The 19,106-nt window shown below is 40.2% G+C and overlaps 1 protein-coding gene across 2 annotated transcripts in view; it reads left to right on the top strand.

The window, feature by feature from the left end:
- The window catches only part of PLAGL1 (PLAG1 like zinc finger 1), a 45,181-nt gene extending 28,473 nt beyond the window's left edge, over positions 1 to 16,708 (top strand). The window contains exons 3-8 of one of the 2 annotated variants that reach the window (XM_083856735.1): positions 3,824 to 3,979; positions 5,036 to 5,148; positions 7,418 to 7,567; positions 11,112 to 11,231; positions 12,837 to 13,333; positions 13,736 to 16,708. In XM_083856735.1, coding sequence (XP_083712861.1) covers positions 3,824 to 3,979; positions 5,036 to 5,148; positions 7,418 to 7,567; positions 11,112 to 11,231; positions 12,837 to 13,333; positions 13,736 to 15,011 — 2,312 coding nt within the window. In that variant the 3' untranslated portion in view covers positions 15,012 to 16,708. Of the gene's footprint in view, positions 1 to 3,823; positions 3,980 to 5,035; positions 5,149 to 6,715; positions 6,833 to 7,417; positions 7,568 to 11,111; positions 11,232 to 12,836; positions 13,334 to 13,735 lie in introns of those variants that run through there. The other variant, XM_083856736.1, reaches the window with a different exon arrangement.
- The last annotated feature ends 2,398 nt before the right edge of the window (positions 16,709 to 19,106 follow it).

Here is a 19,106-nt window from a genome sequence, read left to right as displayed (position 1 = left end):
GGTTGGCTGCTGCCAACCATGCCTCCCAACCTGTGGGAGAAGTGGGAGCAGAGGCATTCAGGTGCAGGGTACCAGCTGGGGGTGTTGGGGAAATGTACCCTTCTCTTAGATGCTCCAGCCGTGGTTGGCAGGGGTGAGTATCTCATCCTTGTGATTGAGGTGGTGGCTGCACACCCACAGCCTGGTCAGAGCCTGCCCCTGCACCACGGCTGGGCTCTTCTGTATGCCTGCCTCCCCACCTGCCTCCTTGCTGCTGCAGGGAGGTGCAGCAAAATAAAAATCTTAACAGCTACAAGATCTATTAGCTTGTGCAGTTTTATCTACAGATAGATAAAAAGGCGTTATTTGGAATTTTTTCAGAATCATTGGGAGGACAGAGGAAGAATGAAGAAGTACCTTCTAGGGGACAAGATAGCATTGTTTCTCTAAGGATATAGTAAATGACATGATCTGGTTTTTAACAGCTTGTAACTCCTGTAAATCTCCTTTATTTATTTTTGATGCCTACTCATCTAAATCACAACAAAACAGAGGAGTGGTGGCAGTTTTACTTTTTCTTGCATGCTTGTACATGACCTGGAGTCCATTAATTTTGTTTGTGTAAATACAATTTAAGGGAGCAAGGAAACTGAAAAAGCGTCAAGGTACTAAGGTGCCTAGCAAAGAGCAAAAGAAATCTTTGCAGAAGGTGATTTTTCTGACCAAGCGTTTTTCATTTCTAGTGCTAATGCGACAAAGTGTGTGTTGTTCCCACAGCTGGATGCACCCTAATTCAGAACAGGTTAGAGTGTGTTCTGAAGCTTTTGTTTAAAAAAATTATTTTACTCAATTAGCCAGGTTAAAAAGGGGCATAAAATCTGTGTGAGCTTTACAATCTCTGTGCTGCAGCTCTGTGTACATTCCTTTGCCAATGGCATCTGTAATTTAGCATTGAAACAGAAAGGATCATGACTTTGCCTGTAATTATGTCTGAGGAAGAATGTGAATTGGACAGTTTTGCACTGTTAGTTTTGGGGAGAGAAATTATGAAGATCTCAGTTTCATTCAGTAGCCCCTAAAATTATTCTATTTACAGTGCTCCAATCCTGTTTTTCTGGTACACCTGGCAATTTTTAGAATGCAATAGATTTGCAGTCAGGGTACTAATGTGTTGGTGTAGGGTCAGAAATATTGTGTAGTAAATGTAATTCCAATATGCCTGTTACTAAATAGCTTAAGTAATTCTAGTTATCTTCATGACCCATATAATGAATCACAGAAAACCTTGAACAAGTGTTGGACAGCTCTGGATATTTCACAGAATTGCCAAATATTCTGAGTTGGAAGGAACCCACGAGTGTGATCAAGTCAAACTCTTAAGTGTACATGGGCTGAACCCACAACCTTGGTGTTGTTAGCACCATGCTCTAACCAACTCAGCTAATATAATTTCAAGATGTTGGGCAGCTATGCCAGGTCAGAATCCCAGGCCATGCTAGCAAGGTGCTTAATAGCACTTCCAGCTCTGTGGGTAATTTTGTTCAAGGCTAGCTGATGTCTTTGTGCTGCTGCTGCCTAGGCAATTGTCTGTGGGGCTGCTCAGCTTGGAGGCCCTTGCCCAACACCTGGTTGGATGCAAAGCAGTTCCTGATTTTAGAGAAGAGCCTTTCTACTACCCATGTGTGAATCGTTTCAGACCTTCTGTCTTGGATCTGGAGGACCAAGGAGGTTTAGCTAATGGAGCACTACTGCAGAATTTGGAGGGTGGTTCAAGGGATACCCTTTTTTCCCCTGCTTTTCCAGCCTTCCTGTGAGCTGCCCACCCTGGAGCCTCGAAGGTGGGCACTGCCCTGGGGCAGCTGGAAGGTTTGCTCAGGAGCTTGCTAGTGATGAATCACAGAGGTATGGCATGGATTGATAAGGTCGTGTACTTTATGATTAGACACATCCTTCCTCTAACAGCAGTTCTTTGTCTCCATTTTGCTTTTGGTAATGTGTTTCAGCCGTTTGCATACAATGACTCTCCAAGCAGGAGCTGTTTGACTTGAGACAAAGTCACTATTATTCCAAGCCAGCTCAGGAAGCCCTCATAATTTTGTTGCCCTCAGAAGGGTGAATTTGTTTAAAAGCCAATTAACTTAAATCACCAAGGAAATATTTTTATTTTCTTACAGCCTAGCTGTAAAGGACTTTTTGGTATATAAACAAGTGTATAACAAGAAAAATCTGCCTGGCAGCTATATTGTTGGAGATTTGTGCATTTTAAGTAATGGCTGTAGAGAGGCATGTGTTTTATCTATAGCATTGGCAAAAATAAATCATGTTTTTCAGCTATTCACAGTGCAGGTGTGCAGCTTGGGAGCCATGGCAAAAGAAAACTTCCATGGTCCACAAATTATTGAAAAATACTGACTATTGTAGTGCCTGCAGCCTGGCCAACACACAAGTCTATCTCCTCAGATGGAGTTGATGGAGAGCCCAAAGAACTGAGTAGGAATACTTTAGGCTTATCTGGGGAGATTTTGGACTAGACTCTCAAGGTGCATGATTTAGTCAAGTGCCTGCTTCTGTTTACAAACATAAACCTTTTTGAGGTACCCTGAATATGACATTTATGGTGCAACTGTCCTTTTTCAAAGACTATGTCTGATGTCTTCCCAGGCAATGTCTCCTGAGCGCTTTATGCTCCTTGTTTATAAGCCCCTGTCTGTGATGAAGTCTCACCTCTCCTGCCCCAGTCTCTGCTGCAGTGCTCCCTTGGGCTCTCTTGGCTGTTCTGGCTCCCCTCCTCTGCTCTGTATTGTCACTTACTGAATAGACTTGCTCAGTAGAGTTTTCAGGAAGGAAAACAAAAAGAGGTAGTCATGGATGACCAATATCAGCTTTTCTTTTTAACTCAGTTGTAAAGCATTGTTGGCTCACTGGTTTGGTTTCTACTGTCTATAAAAAGGTTTTGTGCAAGAAGTCTCCTTTTTCCCATTGCCCTGTGTGACACCAGTGCTGAGATGACCTTCTGCTGGAAAGTCTCATTGCTCAGTTTTGTCACTGCTCTGTAGGAGTTTCCCTGGCAACCAGTTTGAGCTGCACTGAACCAAAAATATCTCACTGTGCTGGAGAAAAGTCGGTTTGCAGACACGTATTTCTCTTTAATGAGTTCTCTGGATGGTCCATGTGTCCAGTCTGCAGATGTCGTTATTGGGAACCAACAGCTGGGACATGTGGTGTGCCCCTTTTCCTTGCTTCCATGGGCAGAGCAGCCTATGAGGAGGCTGCCCCTGCATGATTGTCAACTGAGTTGTGGCTGTAGGATCCATCCTACTCATTTCTCATGGTACCCTGAGGGTCTCATCTTCTACCGAGAATGGTCTGTGCACAGACACAAAGTCTTTCTTGGATTCCTTGGATCTCTGCAAATTTCAGAATTTCATAATCACAGAATGGGTGAGATTGGAAGGGCCCAACCTTACCTAGGTTAGTGCTAACAACTTTGTCCACATTTCTGTATAAATATAGCTGGACATGCAGTGAAATCCTGTTTTGCTCCCATTGTAGTCTTTAAAGGCACAGTTTGTGACACCTCCAAATGAGCATATGTATAAATCTTTGGAGGTCAAGACCCACCAATTTGCTCAGGAGAGAATGCACAAACTGAAGGTGTTATTTCAAACCTTCATCATTTAGTTTTGACTTGCAGATAATCTTTTCACTACCTAATGTAGAACACTGATGTGAAGAAAAGCATTCACAATTCCAGATGTGTTCTCAAGATGACAAAATTAGAAGGGACTGAATTGGAAAGCAGTATGTCATTTTTAGTAACAGGTTCCCTTTTCTGGATTTGCAGGGTGTGAGGATTGCGGTAAAAGCCTTATAGGAGAATGCAAACTCCACGGACCACTCATCAGGGCTAAAGATAGGGTCATTCCCAGCCGAGCCCGTCTCACCCTACCTCACTACCTCACTTTGCGAGTGTTGGAGCTGAGAGCTGGAAACCAGCAGAGTAAGTATTTTAGCTCTTTTTCCCACATTTGAGAAAGGAGACAAAAACACTGGCCTGTTTTCATGAGTAACTCAAGGCATAATCATTGGGCATTATGAAGACAGTTTTCAGCTGAGCACAGCTAAAGCTCACAGTCAGCTACTGTTTTTTTATGTCAGATTTCTGGTAACAGACACATAAACTGATGGCAGGACATTAGCCAGAGCTGGTGTGACATTTAGCTGTGAGCAACCACTTAGCTCTGTTCATTCAATCCGAGTTTAATGAATGTTGAATTTATATCTAATAACAGCCATGCAGTACTACTTTTTTTCTCTTTTCCCCAAGCATGCAAAACAGGAAAGAGTATTCAATGAAAGGTCAGAAACAAAATGGTAAATGACATCCCTTATCCACTCCCCGCAAACTCAAGAGACCACAGTGGAGTAATTTACCTTTTGCAGCATTTTCAGTTCACATTATAGAGAGACTGTTGTTTCCTTCTGAAAGCAAAGGAATCTGAATGCCCAAACATGAACAAAGGAATAATGTTCTTAGTGTGCAAATTTTCCACAGCTACCTGTGTAAAATCAGTCCTGCCTAGATTGCTTTTCAGAAAGAGAATTACCTGATGCCTGCACTGTCACTCCATTGATCTGGCAATGGAATAACTGGCATGGTTAAGAAGGCTAATACTTGTTTTTGTAGATTCTCTCCAATCTTATTGGGAGAGAACAACCTCCCAAATTGTGCCAAAAAGCAGAGGACTATGATCACATCAGTTTGTAGATTGAGGAGTATCAACATGTTTGTGTTCCATACTCAGTTTAACATCCTGTCGTGGATTTTTGGTACTTTTTTATTCCATGTAGTTCTCATTTTAAAAAAAAATCAATATCTATTTACATTCTTTTTAGTTTCTTCACCTTGGAATTATTTACTGGGCTTATTTGTCTAAAAAAAGAATTAATGTGTTCTGCATGATTTTGTTTATCTCCATTTTCACAACTGTAAGCATACAAGAAATAGTTTGTGATGTCTCTACTGATATTAGTCTTCTCTTTGTTTTGTTCGCAGTCCTTGGTGTATTTGCAAAGAAAGTAATACAGAAGAGAACACAATTTGGCCCTTATGTTGGTCAACTGTCTACAAAACTGACCTGCTATGATGAGAGCAGGCTAGTCCTGCAGGTAAAAACCCACTGCTTTTCTATGCAGTGCATGTGTGTCTTTAGCAGCTTATACTTATTTAAGTGTATTAATCAGTCAATTTGCCATCTGATCTAGTTCTTGAATTGTACTTTTGATGTGCAAGTATGAGTGTAAATCACATTATTAGGCAGTACAGCATAACCTGAAGTACCCAAATATTCCTGTATACTGTGTTTTCTAGAAATTTGCTTTCCTGCTTTCTAGTTTTACCATTTCTAGGGTGTTAGACCTATCAGTCTAATAGCTCTTGATAAGCTTTTCAGAGAGCATGGCTACTGAACTTTCTTCCCAGATAACACAAAAAGATTTGTGCTTTACACCATATCACTGGGAGGTTTAAGTTTGTGCATGGAGTTAGCTAGAGCAACAGAAATATGCGCTAAGGCACTGGCTTGGTATGGAGAAAAAACACTTCTTCATTTTAAATGTTATTGTTATTAATTAATAATAATTGTTAATTTATATATAGACTTTGACACACAGTGCACTACCTCAGTTTGTTTAATCAGATTGTTATTTAGCACTGGTACCTTCTGTTGTCGCACATGTAAATACTGACTGTTTCACCTGGACTATCACAGTATTATTTGTACTTTATCCAGCAAAAATTGTGGCCTCTCAGGACTAGCCCAGCATAGACAAATCTACATGGACTTCCTTTCTCACAGGAGTTCCTTGGGAGTAAGAGTTGATCATAATCCTCTGGGCCCCAGTCTTTGCATATTGTTTTCAGGGTCGTGGCTGAGCACAGCTTTGTGTCCGTGTCCATGGTCAAGCCACAGCCTCTGTCAGGACTTCCCAACAGGTCATGGTTCTTCCAGAGTTTGCATTTCATATCAGGCCTTCTCACCCCCAAATAGAGAGACAGCACCAGCAGCTGTCCGGTGACACACTCTGTGTCTTCATTTGAGTTATCTCCAGAGCCTGGGACTGGAAAACACTGTGTTGTGAGGAAATACTTCTGAACTTTAGTTTGAGAGCTTCTAAGCAGTAATAGCTTCAGTAGTTGCCGTAAACTTGATTTGCACGTGGGAATCATCTGCCAGGAAAACAACACTGTTCATCTATGCCATTTTCATAACACGTGGACAGCAGAAAAGATTTGTTCTCCTCTATAACTAAATATCTTCAGTCTTTTGATTAGACACTATTAAAAATGCAGAAAATGTACTTCTCTAACAATGGATGGATGAGCTAAGCACCCAGTTCCTTCCTCTTCACCAAGCCATTGCAAACCACACCCTATCCTCTATCAGTCAGCACCATTTGCTTAAAAGTATACAGTGATAAGCACAGCTCTGGCTGATGAATGGACTGTTTCTTCAGAAGAGGAGATTAGAGTCCCAGATTTCCTCCATGACAGCAGTAGCTGCATTGACTTCTCCCTAGCATGAGTATGTGACCAAACTTGTCCAACAGGCAGGTGCTTTCATCGGAAACGTGATGAAGTTAGATAAAATAGTTCCCAGAAGCAATGAAAATGCAACTTTTTTTTTTTTTTTTTTTTTTCTTTTTTTTTTTTTTTTTTTTTTTTTTTTTTTTTCAGTTACTTGCTCAGTTATGTGGTTAGTAGAACAAATACAAGCCATGCTGGCATCAGTTGAGCAGCTTTATCTGTCCATGTTTGAGACACTGTTGCAGAAAAGCAACTGTCTTGTTTGAGGTTGGTAGTTTTTGCCTCATAGAGGCATTCTCTTGGAGGGGAATCTAGGAAGAATGGAGTGAAGGAAAAAGAAAAATATCTTTCTGGCACAACTGTTCATTTGTATTTACTTTTGCATTGTTAAGGGGAAAAAGAGAAGACTGTTAAAATGCCATTACATAGTGTGTTACTCCTCTGAACTTATTAACACAAGCTATACAATTGTTCCATGCAAAATGTAGTAACACTGAAGCTTGAGATTACAAGTGCTCAGGAAGTAGATTAAGGCATAAAGCTTATCTTTCTACCTGCCTGCACTTAGTTCTTAGAATATTATCTTTATATAACATAAAAATGATGAACTATTAATGGGAAAGACATACAAAGGCCTATGGTTATTTTAGTAGTGGGGTGCTCAGCAGGTATTCGTTCTTCACTTTCTTTTGCACTCAGTGTTCATTAAGAGTGATCTATTTCAAAACAACCATGATTTCAAGGGACATATGACCAAGACAAGGTAGATCGCAAATTAAAGAAAACTAATGTGCCTCTATACAGGACTTGGTTTTATAATTTTTGTCCTCCTGCTCTCCCTCTTTGTTTCAGGTATTGAAAGATGGAGGGAAGTACTTTCTGGACACTCCCAATGAGGACTGTGGAAACTGGATGATGTTTGTCCGGCTAGCCCGGAACCAAGAAGAGCAGACCCTTGTGGCTTATCAGCACTGTGGAGAAGTCTACTTCACAACAGTCAAGGTAGTTAAACCTACATTGCTTCACCTGTCATCCGAAAGGAAATTTAGAGACAAAGGTTCTGAAAGACCAACTCTTTTACGATGGAACATTGATTATATTCTCCCAACTGGATCATGACATACATACCACCTTTAGTGTCATGTAATCTGTAGTAAAGCAAGCAGTGTATGGAGTTTGTCAGGAAAAGGTGTTGTGTACTTGCTGTTGTGGGTAGTGAAGAAACTGACCCAAGGGAACATAAAAATCATTCATAATGATAGTGTTTAAACTGAATACTCTTTAATCCCAGGTAGGTATATGGTGAGATTATTTAGCATTATTACATTCAACAGTACTTTATTCTGGAAATAACAAAAAAATTCCTTCCTTTCATTACATTTCTGAACACATGTTGTTTAGCACATTACCCTGTGCTCAGGAACAGGGTGTTAAGTGAATCTTTATGTACAATTTCCCATGCTCATTAAATCTGAAGACTTAACTGCAAAACTTAGAATACTGCAATGTTGCCATGAAATGATCAGTTTATGTTAGAGATTCTGGACTGCATCTTTGTCTGAAGAGAGAAAACAAGGTACTCTATGTTTATAAATGAAACTAGAACATACAGTCTTGTTTTTTAAATTGTTTTGGCCTTTCTTAGGCAGAGTTGGTTTTAATCAGAAATAACTCTTTTGCACACTTGGGAAACAGAAATCTATCTGTTGAACATAATGCTTGTGACTCATTGTGAGCAACATTAAAAATAATAATAAAAAAGAATATTACTACAGAAAAGTAATTACTATGAATTTAAATCCAGCATTTCTCTTTCATATCCAAGATTAGCACATATTTCTGTGGCATAGTAGTATTTACAGTTTTTCCTCCATTTTTGTTTCTCCACTTGCACAGTGAAAAAAATATTTACTCTATAGTGGTGAAAATAGAATAGCATTTCATACCCTTAAGGTCTTTTATAACAGGAGTATAGTTGATTTTGGCATTAAAATCAACAGAATTATTAAAATAAGAGAAAAATGTGAAATGGTGTATGCTACTTTGAGACATATTTAGGCTGTGTTTGAGGTTCTCATGCAATCCATATCATTTGAGATTTCAACTTGATTTGAAATGCACAATATGCTTGTAAAATTGACAGGATTACTAATACTGTATTTGGGAAGCATGAACTTTTCCAAGTTATAAATGAGTAACTTAAAATTTCCAGTATAATTTAAATTTTATTTAACCAGCTCTCTACTGACTTCAGCAGAACTACACACATTGGCATTAATGGAGGGTTGCATCCTATACACTGTCAAAAAGAGTATCCTAGGATGAGGCATATGTCTTGAAACCTTTACTGTGCTGAGTCATAGGGCATTACTTGGGTTTTATTTCTCTGAAGTCCCAGCATCATTCAGGGTGCTGTGGAATCCTGCAGATTTTGTCCTGGTCAATGAATGTGATGGCCTCATGCTACACTCAGGCACACCCTGCTGGTCATGCTGTGAGGCTGGCTTAGGGCTGATTCTGGAGATGCTTTCTCAAGATATTTTTAGTAAAGTGTATTAAGATGGGAGTAGGATTGGCTCCTTTTCCCACTGTTTTTACAAAGAAATGGGATTTCAGTGACATGAAACTACAGCTACTAAAGCAGACATGTAAGTGGCATCCTGACACCACCATTAGCTTATTTTCTGATCTAATGGCTGCAATCCATAGAAATAAATGCTTTAAAAGGTATAGAATTGTGAGGAAATAAAAACCATCCATGGCTCCTGTTGGTCTGATCCCAGGAGAATTTCATGTGGGTGCTGTATTTCTCTTACTGTCACTGGTGGCACAGAATAAAAGACAACTTGTAGTGGATTTGGATACTGATATTTAACGTCAGTTTTACTGAGATTACAGCTTTTGAATTACTTGACCGTTTCACACACTGATGCACTTGCTCTCCCCTCAAAGTGACATTGGCCAGATCTCAGCTTCCTATAAAGGAGATGGCTGCTGGTCTAGGAATACTGGGCAGAAAGTTGTGACAGTGTCATGCTGTGCAGTTTTTTTGTGGGCACCTGTCTCAGGTGTCACAGGCCAAGGTCCCAAGACATTCTTAAACATCTGTCTCACAATGCATGATGACCTTCCTAGTTAATGGCTCTCCCTCATGTCCTTAACTGAATGGAGAATTCAGGACAGACCATTTCTGTTTAGGCCAGGTGTTATCAAAATGTACACCCAACCCATACGGGTTGTAGTTAGCAGACAGGCTTGTACTTGGCAGTTCAAAACTCAGTTTTCAGCATTAAACCCACAATTAATGTTGTCTTTTCCCTACCATGCTTAACTCACACTGATATTACAAAATAAGTGGATTTTAGGATGTCACATTTTCTGGAATAACACTCAGCCACTCTCTTTCCCTGCTAGTTTGTTTGGGTGGGGAGTTTTTGGGGTTTTTTTGGTTGTTTTTTGTTTGTTTGTTTGGTGTGGGTGTTTGTTTTGTTGTTGTTGTTGTGGTGGTTTGGTTTGGTTTTGGGTTTTTTGTTGTTTTGTTTTGGGTGGTTTTTTTGGGGGGGTTGTTTTTGGGAGGTTTTTTTTTGTTTGTTTGTTTTTTGGTTTTTTTTTGTGGCACAAGTTTATCTTAGTTAAAATAAAACTACAGGTGCAGTTTAGCTCTACCCCTGTTGCAGCAATGTTGGTTTTTATTATAGATGAAGAAAATTGTGTGCAGGGTCAGGGAGTCATATAAATCATGACCCCAAAGTTTAGTTTTCTCCTTTGCCAGATCTTTAGCCAGTGAGTGTAATCATGCCTCTTTTTTTCTATTTGTTATATTATTGACTGAAAGTGTTTGTCAGAAGAGGTCATAGTCCAGTCCAAGGAGAGATTTGGGCAAGCATGACTGGATGGGAGACTGCAGATTAGGGGCTCCCTTAATCCTGTGGGGGAAGGCTTCAGTGGAAGGAGGGCAGAGTTACAATAAAGCACGCTCATAGCAAGCCTGACACATCAGAGCCACTGCATGGAAAGGTGGTAATTTGCCTTGCAGTCCACATATTGATCAGCTCTGCACCCATGCTCAGTGTGACATATCCAGGAGGCATCCAAGATCTTGTGCATTCACTATGTGTTTTTCCTTTGCCTGTATCCTATAGTTAAGTGTTGTGTCCAGTGGGCTTCCAGACATCAAGGAATGGGCATGGGATATTGCTTGGAAAGACTACTGGATGTCTGAACATCACAGAAAAATACATCTCACTGAGCAAAGATTGTGGGGACTGAGGCATCCCTCCTGCTACTGGCCCCCCCTGCTCCAAATCTCTGTGCTTACATATAAAAATTCCACTTTTAGAAACAGAAAGTGTCAAGCCCTAGTGGGCAGTAATGCACAAAAAGTGCTTGAATCTTGAAACTAAGTCACCAATAGTTTAAACAGAGTCAAACAATGCAGTTTGGGTAAGGACAAAACACTGCACACCCCTGCCTCTCCTATCTTTCGTATTGTTTGGTTTAGGAAAACTGACACAAGTAAACACGTACTGTTTTTTCCCATTCACAGCCGATTGAACCCCACACAGAATTGAAAGTATGGTATGCTGCCGATTATGCCAAATTTATGGAAGCTTCTGCAGTCTTCATTAAAGAAGAATCAGATGTCTCCCCTTTGCTTCCAGTAGCAGTAAGTACCCCTACTCTGCACTGAAACCATCACTAGACATAGTAAATTACAGTTTATTTACGTATTTTCTCTGTTTATATAACTCTAGTAATGCAACAATAGGCTATAGAGTACTTTTAGCAATTTTAGCCAAGCAGCTACTCAGAGAAAAGTTGTTCTTCCTGTCCTGTGTTTGTAATCCAATGGAGCCATCAGATACAGTCAGAAGTAAGTGGCACCACTTGATGTATTGGAAAGACTTAAGATGGACACTAATTTGTGGATAACCAAGCCATCCAGCCTCAGACTTTTTACACCATTTCCCCTTCTTTTGCTCTGACTGATTGGCCGGAGTACCCACTAATTATTTCAGTCTTTCCTGTTCAGTAACCCTCCTCTACTAATTCAAATACCTTCTCCTCTCTATCATAGCAGAAATCCTTAAACTGATAGGAAAAGTTTGTTAAGCATTGAAAACACGGCTGTGAAAATCAATACTTAATCTAGAAAGAATGTGAAACAGAGACTACAAATGAACCAGGAATTCATGTTCCAAGAAGCCTTGTGAGGCCTTCAGAATATTCCCCAGAAGGAAGGTGTGGGAGAGCCACAACATCAGACAGGAGTCTTAGCAGAGAGGAGGGCTCAGTCAGGAAATAAAGATGAAGTGGATACAGCCTCACCGTGCTCTCCCAGAGCAAGCTAGCCTAAGAGCAAGGGAAAAGAAGGATGGTTTATGAGAAGCTTACATGAAAGGTGGATGAAGTCGAGGATGTACATGATCATGCATTAATTAGAAGTACATTTCATCAGTGATTGGAGAATTTTGGTAATTGTTTTTCATCAGATTTTTTATAATATCAGTATTTAAAGTGAATTCAACTGAATCCAGGAGAGCTCTTATTTCCATGGAAGTAATACTTCCAAATAATTGTTAGGAGAACTGTTAGGAAAACAAAAACCAAAACCAAAAAAAAACCCCACCAAAAAACTCAAAGCAAAACAACCCCCCCCCCCCCCCCCCCCAACTTTAAGTCAGGATAGGCTTGAGATCCCTAAACCTAAGGTGTTTCTTATCTAGTTAATGGAGGTCTAATGCCAAAAGTCAAGCTAAGTGAAGAATCTCCTGGAGCCATTGACCATCACTGTGTGGTAAAGCATGGAGTCTGCCCAAGACACAAGGAAATCTGTATGGCTAAATGTATGTACATTTTTGTACAGAAACCCATCCCAATTTTGTGTGGCTAGAATAGCAGATAAACTATGTCAGTCCAAGGATAAAGTACAGTTTACAACTGATTTCTGAGTAATTTCATAAATGCAACCAGTGTAAAGACTTTGAAATTCAGTAAGTGCAAATAAACAAAGTGAAGGACTCAGGACTGTTACAGTAAATGCTAAACAAAACCATGTAAATCAGTATTGAGCCAAACTTGCTTTTCCTTTGAGTTTTTACTCCTACAGACAATCTGCTGCCAACTGAACGACTAGGTGGTAGCACATGGAAGTAGATATCACCAAAGACAATGATGGGTCTTAGAAAAGCACAGGAGAAGATGAGTGAGAAGAATATGACCTGTCCTTAGAACGGTTAGTAAGAAAGACCTGTCTCTGTTCTCGTTGCAGAAAGAGCCCGTAGACCCTTGGATATGCTCCAGCTGTGGAAGCACTTTTGCAACTTTTGCTCTGCTGGAATCTCACCAGTGCATCCATAAAGACCGAGTCCTTCCCGCGAGGTTCAGACCACCAAATAAATTGGGACCTGTAAAAGCAAAAAGCAAACTCAAAGGGAAACTGAGAGGAGCATCATTAGGCAAAAGCATTACTCAATGCTTTGGGACCATTTCCTGTTCCTCTGCTGCAAAGTTCAGCTGTGCCAGCTCAGGAAGCACTTGTGGTGCTCTTGTAAGGTTTATACCTAAATGGAGAAATGGTCGGTCTTCACTGCTGAAGGGAAAAGAAGTGAAGCAGCCAGATAGTTATCCCTGCCGACTCTGTGGGAAGATATTTGATTCTATTGACAAGCTCACAGTCCACACTTATGCGCACAAAGGGGAGCGTCCCTACAAGTGTTCACAGCACGGATGCACAAAAGCCTTCATTTCCAAATATAAACTGCTCAGGTACAGCTCTGAAGGCATTCCTTTTTTGCTGGGTGTGTGTGGGGAAAAAAGACATCTTTTTCCTTTGGGGTGTTCTAGTGACAGTTAATCCCTGAGGTCCAGTTTTTATTATTATTGTTTTTGATAGAATTGGAGAAAACTAGTCTCCCTTAATTATGGTGGCTACTCAAAAAGATGATGTTGAGCAGTTTTCTTCTACTCTATGCTTTATGATTAACACCTTCCTCCCTGCCCCTTCCCCCCAATTTAGGCTTTTACTAATAACCTGAGAAGTTGTGAGAATGCCTTCCTTCAAGAATTTCAGTGTTTTCAAGTTTTGAAGCTGCAAGAGTATAAATGCACTAGAATAAATATGAACACAAATAACTTTTTTGTATGTGTGTTTTGTTTTTTTTCTCTTAGGCACTCAGCCACTCATTCTCCACAGAAATCTCACCAGTGTGGCTACTGTGAAAAGACCTTTCACAGGAAAGACCATCTAAAGAATCACCTTCAGACTCATGACCCCAACAAGATGGCCTTCAAGTGTGAAGAGTGTGGCAAGAAGTACAATACCAAGCTAGGCTATAAGAGACACTTGGCTCTCCATGCTGCCACCAGTGGGGACCTCACGTGTAGGGTGTGTGCCCAAGAGTTTGGTGGTACTGAGGTTCTGTTGGAGCACCTCAAAAGTCATGCAGGGAAACCAGCTGGCAACATGAAGGAAAAGAAACACAAGTGTGACCACTGTGAGCGTCACTTCTACACCCGTAAGGATGTGCGGCGTCACATGGTGGTTCACACAGGCTGCAAAGACTTCCTGTGCCAGTTCTGTGCCCAGAGGTTTGGGCGGAAGGACCACTTGACACGCCATACTAGGAAGACTCATCCGCAGGAACTGCTGAAGAGCAGGTTGCAGAATGGTGACTCTGTGGGTCTCCTTGACCAGCTCTTTTCATACAGACTGAAGGAAGATGCCAGCATGCTGTCCCCTCTTCCTGAAAGAGTCCCTGTGCCAAATGGGATTGTGAATAGTTCAGAAACAGAGGAATACAACTGTTCCCATCTTCATTCCCAGCCAAGCTTAGAAACTGCTCTTCCTCTTGAGTCTTCTCCTCACTTGCAAAGGATGGGCTGTGCAGACAGCCTGCCAGCTGTCCCTCCCACACCATGTTCAGCAGCTCTCCCTATCAACCTGAACCTTCACCAGCCTAACAAATATGACTTTAGTTCTACCTCATTTGCTGCAGGATCCCTCAAAAATCTACCAATAAAAGTGGATGTTAAAGGTTACAATGTGCATCTTCTTGAGGACCTGCCATTACCAGAACCTCAGTCTCTCCACAAAATCAGTATGGAAGAAGCTTCCTCAGGGCCTGTAGGGGATACTAACAAGTACCCAGTGCACAAAGAGACAGAAGCAGCAGCTGAAACTGCCAGCTTGCCTTTCATGGATCTCACGCATGTGATGGGTTTCTGGCAGCTCCCACCCGGTGACAACCAGAACACTATTGGGGACATCACAATGGCATTTGGTTCAGAGGAACCATCACACAGGCTGAATGGCCTCGGCCAACAGCAAGGTCTTCAGCTAGCAACAGGGGGCATGGCCATAAACCAGCTGCATCATCTTCCTCGCTCCTTTCCATCCACTACAAATTCTGTAACACTGCCTCACTTTCACCATGCCTTCAAGTAACCATTACCCTGTGTGGGTTTTTTCCCTTTTTTTTTTTTTAAAGACTGTGCTTCTTACTTAAATTTGTTAGGACTGGGGTGGTTTTGGTTTTGTTTTGTTTTGTGTTGCAGAAAAACTGCCCAGGTGTTTTCAAAGCACGTTATGAACATGGTAGTTAAATTCAGGCTGTTAATAAACGAGAAGCTCTATTTTTCATACTATTAGATTTTAGCATATGACAACAGTAGAACTAACATATTTCCCTCAGCTCCCTCTATATTTTTGTTTCTTTTCGTGCAAACAACTGATTAACTATCTTCAGTGATAGCAAAGTATCATAATAGGCACAGTAAAACTATGGCTGCTGCAATAGGAAAAATATGGTTAGGGTGAATGGGAAGAGGGGGGGAAATCACAAAGAAATCAATTTAATGAGCAAATCACAGCAAATCTGTACACATGGCAAATGTAACAAACGATTTATCAACATCAAATAGATTCCTGTTAAGCACTTAAATTATGAAATTTAATAATGCTTAATTTAAATCAGAATAATTCCAAGAGTAAATCTTACATCCTTGTTTCACTTGCTTCAATGAAGATGATCACTATTATGATTATGTTAAACTAGATTTTGTTTTCTGGAAGGCAGTTCAGCTGTGTGCCTCTGCTGCCTTTTTCCTAGGGCTGGAAATAACTACCACTTCTGAACGACTGTGTAAGAACTGCTGTCTTGGATACATGCAGTTCTCAGAATGGGAATGAATTGTCTCAAGTTAGAACAAAATATAATTTTTATTTAGAGCTGGATCTGTCAGAACATCAGACACCTCTCTCTCTCTCTCTAATAAAGCACTTGAGCATTTGCTTAAATTTAAGCTTGTGGTATCATGTTGGGTCAACAGCTTGATTAATTTAACACTTAATAAAAAATAATACATCCTACCTAAGGGGGCGTTATTCATCTTTCATTGATAAAAATGGCCATTGTTTAGTCTGGGAAATGATTAATAACTGTAACTATCTGAAAATACAGGCTTTCACAGAAATCCAACCCTGGCCCAGGGGAGTCTGCAGCCAAGTGGGACCCCTGTGAAACCAGGGACAGGTCCATGCACAGAGGGGCTGTGGTGGTGAGCTGACACTGAGCCCTGTTCAGAAACAGGTTCTGAACCTGCCTGACAAGTGTCAGTGGAAATTAGCAAGTGTGACAATAGTTGAGGCCATTTTACTCAGAGTTCTGCTCAGAAACATTGGGACTGCTGCAGTTGGACTCCACCTTTTGTTTCTTGCAGACTAGAACCATGGGTGCTTCTGTGTGTTTCTTGGGGTAAATTGTCCACGAACAGTTCCTATGGAAAGTGTGTTGGTGTGACAGTCCTATCATCTGATGCATGAACAAGCACAAATTGTAAAAATCACATTTTCCAGATGACATTATTAAACAAAGAAACAAACTCTTCATAGTGTAATTTGTTTGCTTAACCCATAGTTATAAAAAAATTATCATGGTTTTAGTGGATGGCTCAGTTACTAATGGATTCTATTTAATTTAAAACAGGCACAGAATTTCTGACTCTGAGTAAATTCTCAAACCCCAAGAACTACTCTTCCATTAAATCCAAAGCAAGTCCATAGTCAATGGTCATTACTATTATAACGTGGAGCAAACATATTCTCTTCTCCGTGGTTAAGCACAGGAATATTTCCAGAGAGCTTCAAATAAAAAATAATTTTAAAATGATTGCTGTTTTGCCGTTACTGAGCTATGGCTCATTGTAGTTGTACAATGTCATTGAATATTCTTACAAGTTGATTGGTACTTGGATTAAGGATTGTCTTATTGCAGTTCATGAGAGACTGTGTTCTGCAGATGCAGTGCTGAGAGTTATATTTTGTTATGAAAATTTTTGGCATAAGACAAACCAAAAGGAATTTTAACATCATTCCTGTAATGACAACAGCAGGAGAAGAACAGGTACTGCACAGTCATGTCCAGTGAGTAGTTATTTGAATTATGAGTTCCTGAATAGGGAGCAGGTTGCAAACAATGTTATATGCACATTCTACAGCTAGGCTTGTGTTTTCATCTGGACCTGGTAAGGTGTGTATGTGTATATTCACTTAACTGTATTTTTTTCTTTGTTTGCACAAATTGTATTCACTTGGCTTCAAGCAAGCTTATGCAGTTGTAAAAAAAAAAAACCCAAAAAACTAAACTACAACAAAAAATTCTTTGCTACAAAAAAATTTGTAGTACTGCCTGATCATACACATTTTGTCTTTTTGGTTTGTGCTTTTTATAAGGAATGTCAGTAATTACTGAAATACTTGCCCTTGAATTTAAATGTGATATTAAGAAGCAAACATTATGCAGACACTGAGCACATTCTTTTGGCTGCTCTTTCAGCCCCTGGAGCTGGGTACCTGAGCTCTGGGCTGCCAAGAGGTGCTAGTGCCTGATGTCAGCCTCTTCCAAAATATGGAAAGATGATAAGCATTTCTCACCAATGCATATATAACTACAGGTTAAAGATCATCTCATTTAAAAAATAACCACTTTTGATGCATTTTAAAATACTTTAAAACACATGGCAAGGGTGTCTGCAGGTAAAGCACAGAAGCAAACCTTAAATGTGCAATGCTGCTTAAAACCATCAGCCTATTCAATTTTCTTTATCCAGATTCTTGACAACATAAATGTAGCAGAAGCTGATGCTGTCCCATGACAAAGAAAGGCAAGTTATTTCAAAAAAGTTATGTGGTCAAAAAATTTTTTTTTCTTTTAAAATTCTTGCACCTCAAGAGATGTGAGATAGCCCCAAGTCATCTAATACTCTAAGTGGGACTAGACTTTCTGAACCTGTTTGCTAGGGAGACCTCTATGAGCATTTCTCAGAAGCCATCAGTAGCTGAGGCTCAAGCTGCAGGACAACTCTCAGTGACACTGCCTTTAGCACATGCAGGGCTGTGACAGCACCAGTGTGGGGAGAGGCAGCCCCACATCCACTGTAGGTATGGTGGAGGAAGGCAGCAGCCCAAGCGCTGACCAGTTCTCCTCCTAGTGTGAGAAGTGGATGTAAGGGCAGAGAACTGCCATGGAGAAGGTGGGATAGGCCATGGCACAACAGCTGAGACATGGGAGAGAAAGATCTGGGAGATCTTAGGATACTTTACCTCACATTCAAATACAGATAAAAATACTCTTTTATCTGAACTCTGCATGAAAACCTGTAGAAGCAGAGCACTATGTGGTGAATAAACAACTGAATTACTATAATCAAATCATACTAAAAGAGTGAAATTTAGTAAACAATTTGTCTCATTTAAAAAGTATTTATTTTATGAATGATGAAAAAAGACCTGAACCTGCTGAAATAATGCCAAGAAGCTAAAATTATACTACATGGAACAAAAGAATACATCCTCTATGTAAACACAAGTAGCTCTTGTTTCCATCCTCTATCAGAAACCAAGCTCATTTCTTTTTCCTTCAGTTTTATTTACCAACTTTTCCTACTGGAACTTTCCATTCTCTTAGTCAATGGGTTGCTGTTGGTTTCAGAGTTTTTTTGTAGGCAGTCTGAACTGGGATGATACATTCCATATATTAACGGTTGGTTCATTTCTAGTGGAATGTTTAAAATGCTCTTCCTCAATACACCATTCCTGCCTTTTTGTTGTTGTTTTTTGCAAGATACTGGAAACCAAGGTGTGAAATCCTACACTTCTATACACAGACAGAAAATAATGGGGATACACAACAACAAATACAGTAAAACAGTAAAACTTGCTCTCAATTTGAGGATTCATTTATATTTGGTTACAGAAAGCAACTGTGGTCACATCACCCAGTATAGTTTGGAATAGGTTTGGGGCTTTTCCCCTCTTCTTCCTGGACTGAAAGAAAGGCTAAGCAGCACTGCTTTAATATATTTGGGCTACTGTCATGCCTGCTTTTTCCAGCTCTAGGAGTAAGAATTGCTTCAGTGTCATCCTTTCTGTATCCAGCTAATCACTATTAGCTAGAGTCTAAGTAGTTTTATAAAACTCTTTAAAGTATGGTATTTATTACTGCTGTGTCCAACTACTTTTCATCTTCACTTACTTAATGAG

The sequence above is a fragment of the Zosterops lateralis genome (genome assembly GCF_965231275.1).
Source record: "Zosterops lateralis genome assembly, chromosome: 3".
Classification (NCBI taxonomy): Eukaryota; Metazoa; Chordata; class Aves; order Passeriformes; family Zosteropidae; genus Zosterops; species Zosterops lateralis.
The sequence above is the reverse complement of the archived record's forward strand: the minus strand, read 5'-3'. Positions and strand labels throughout refer to the sequence as shown.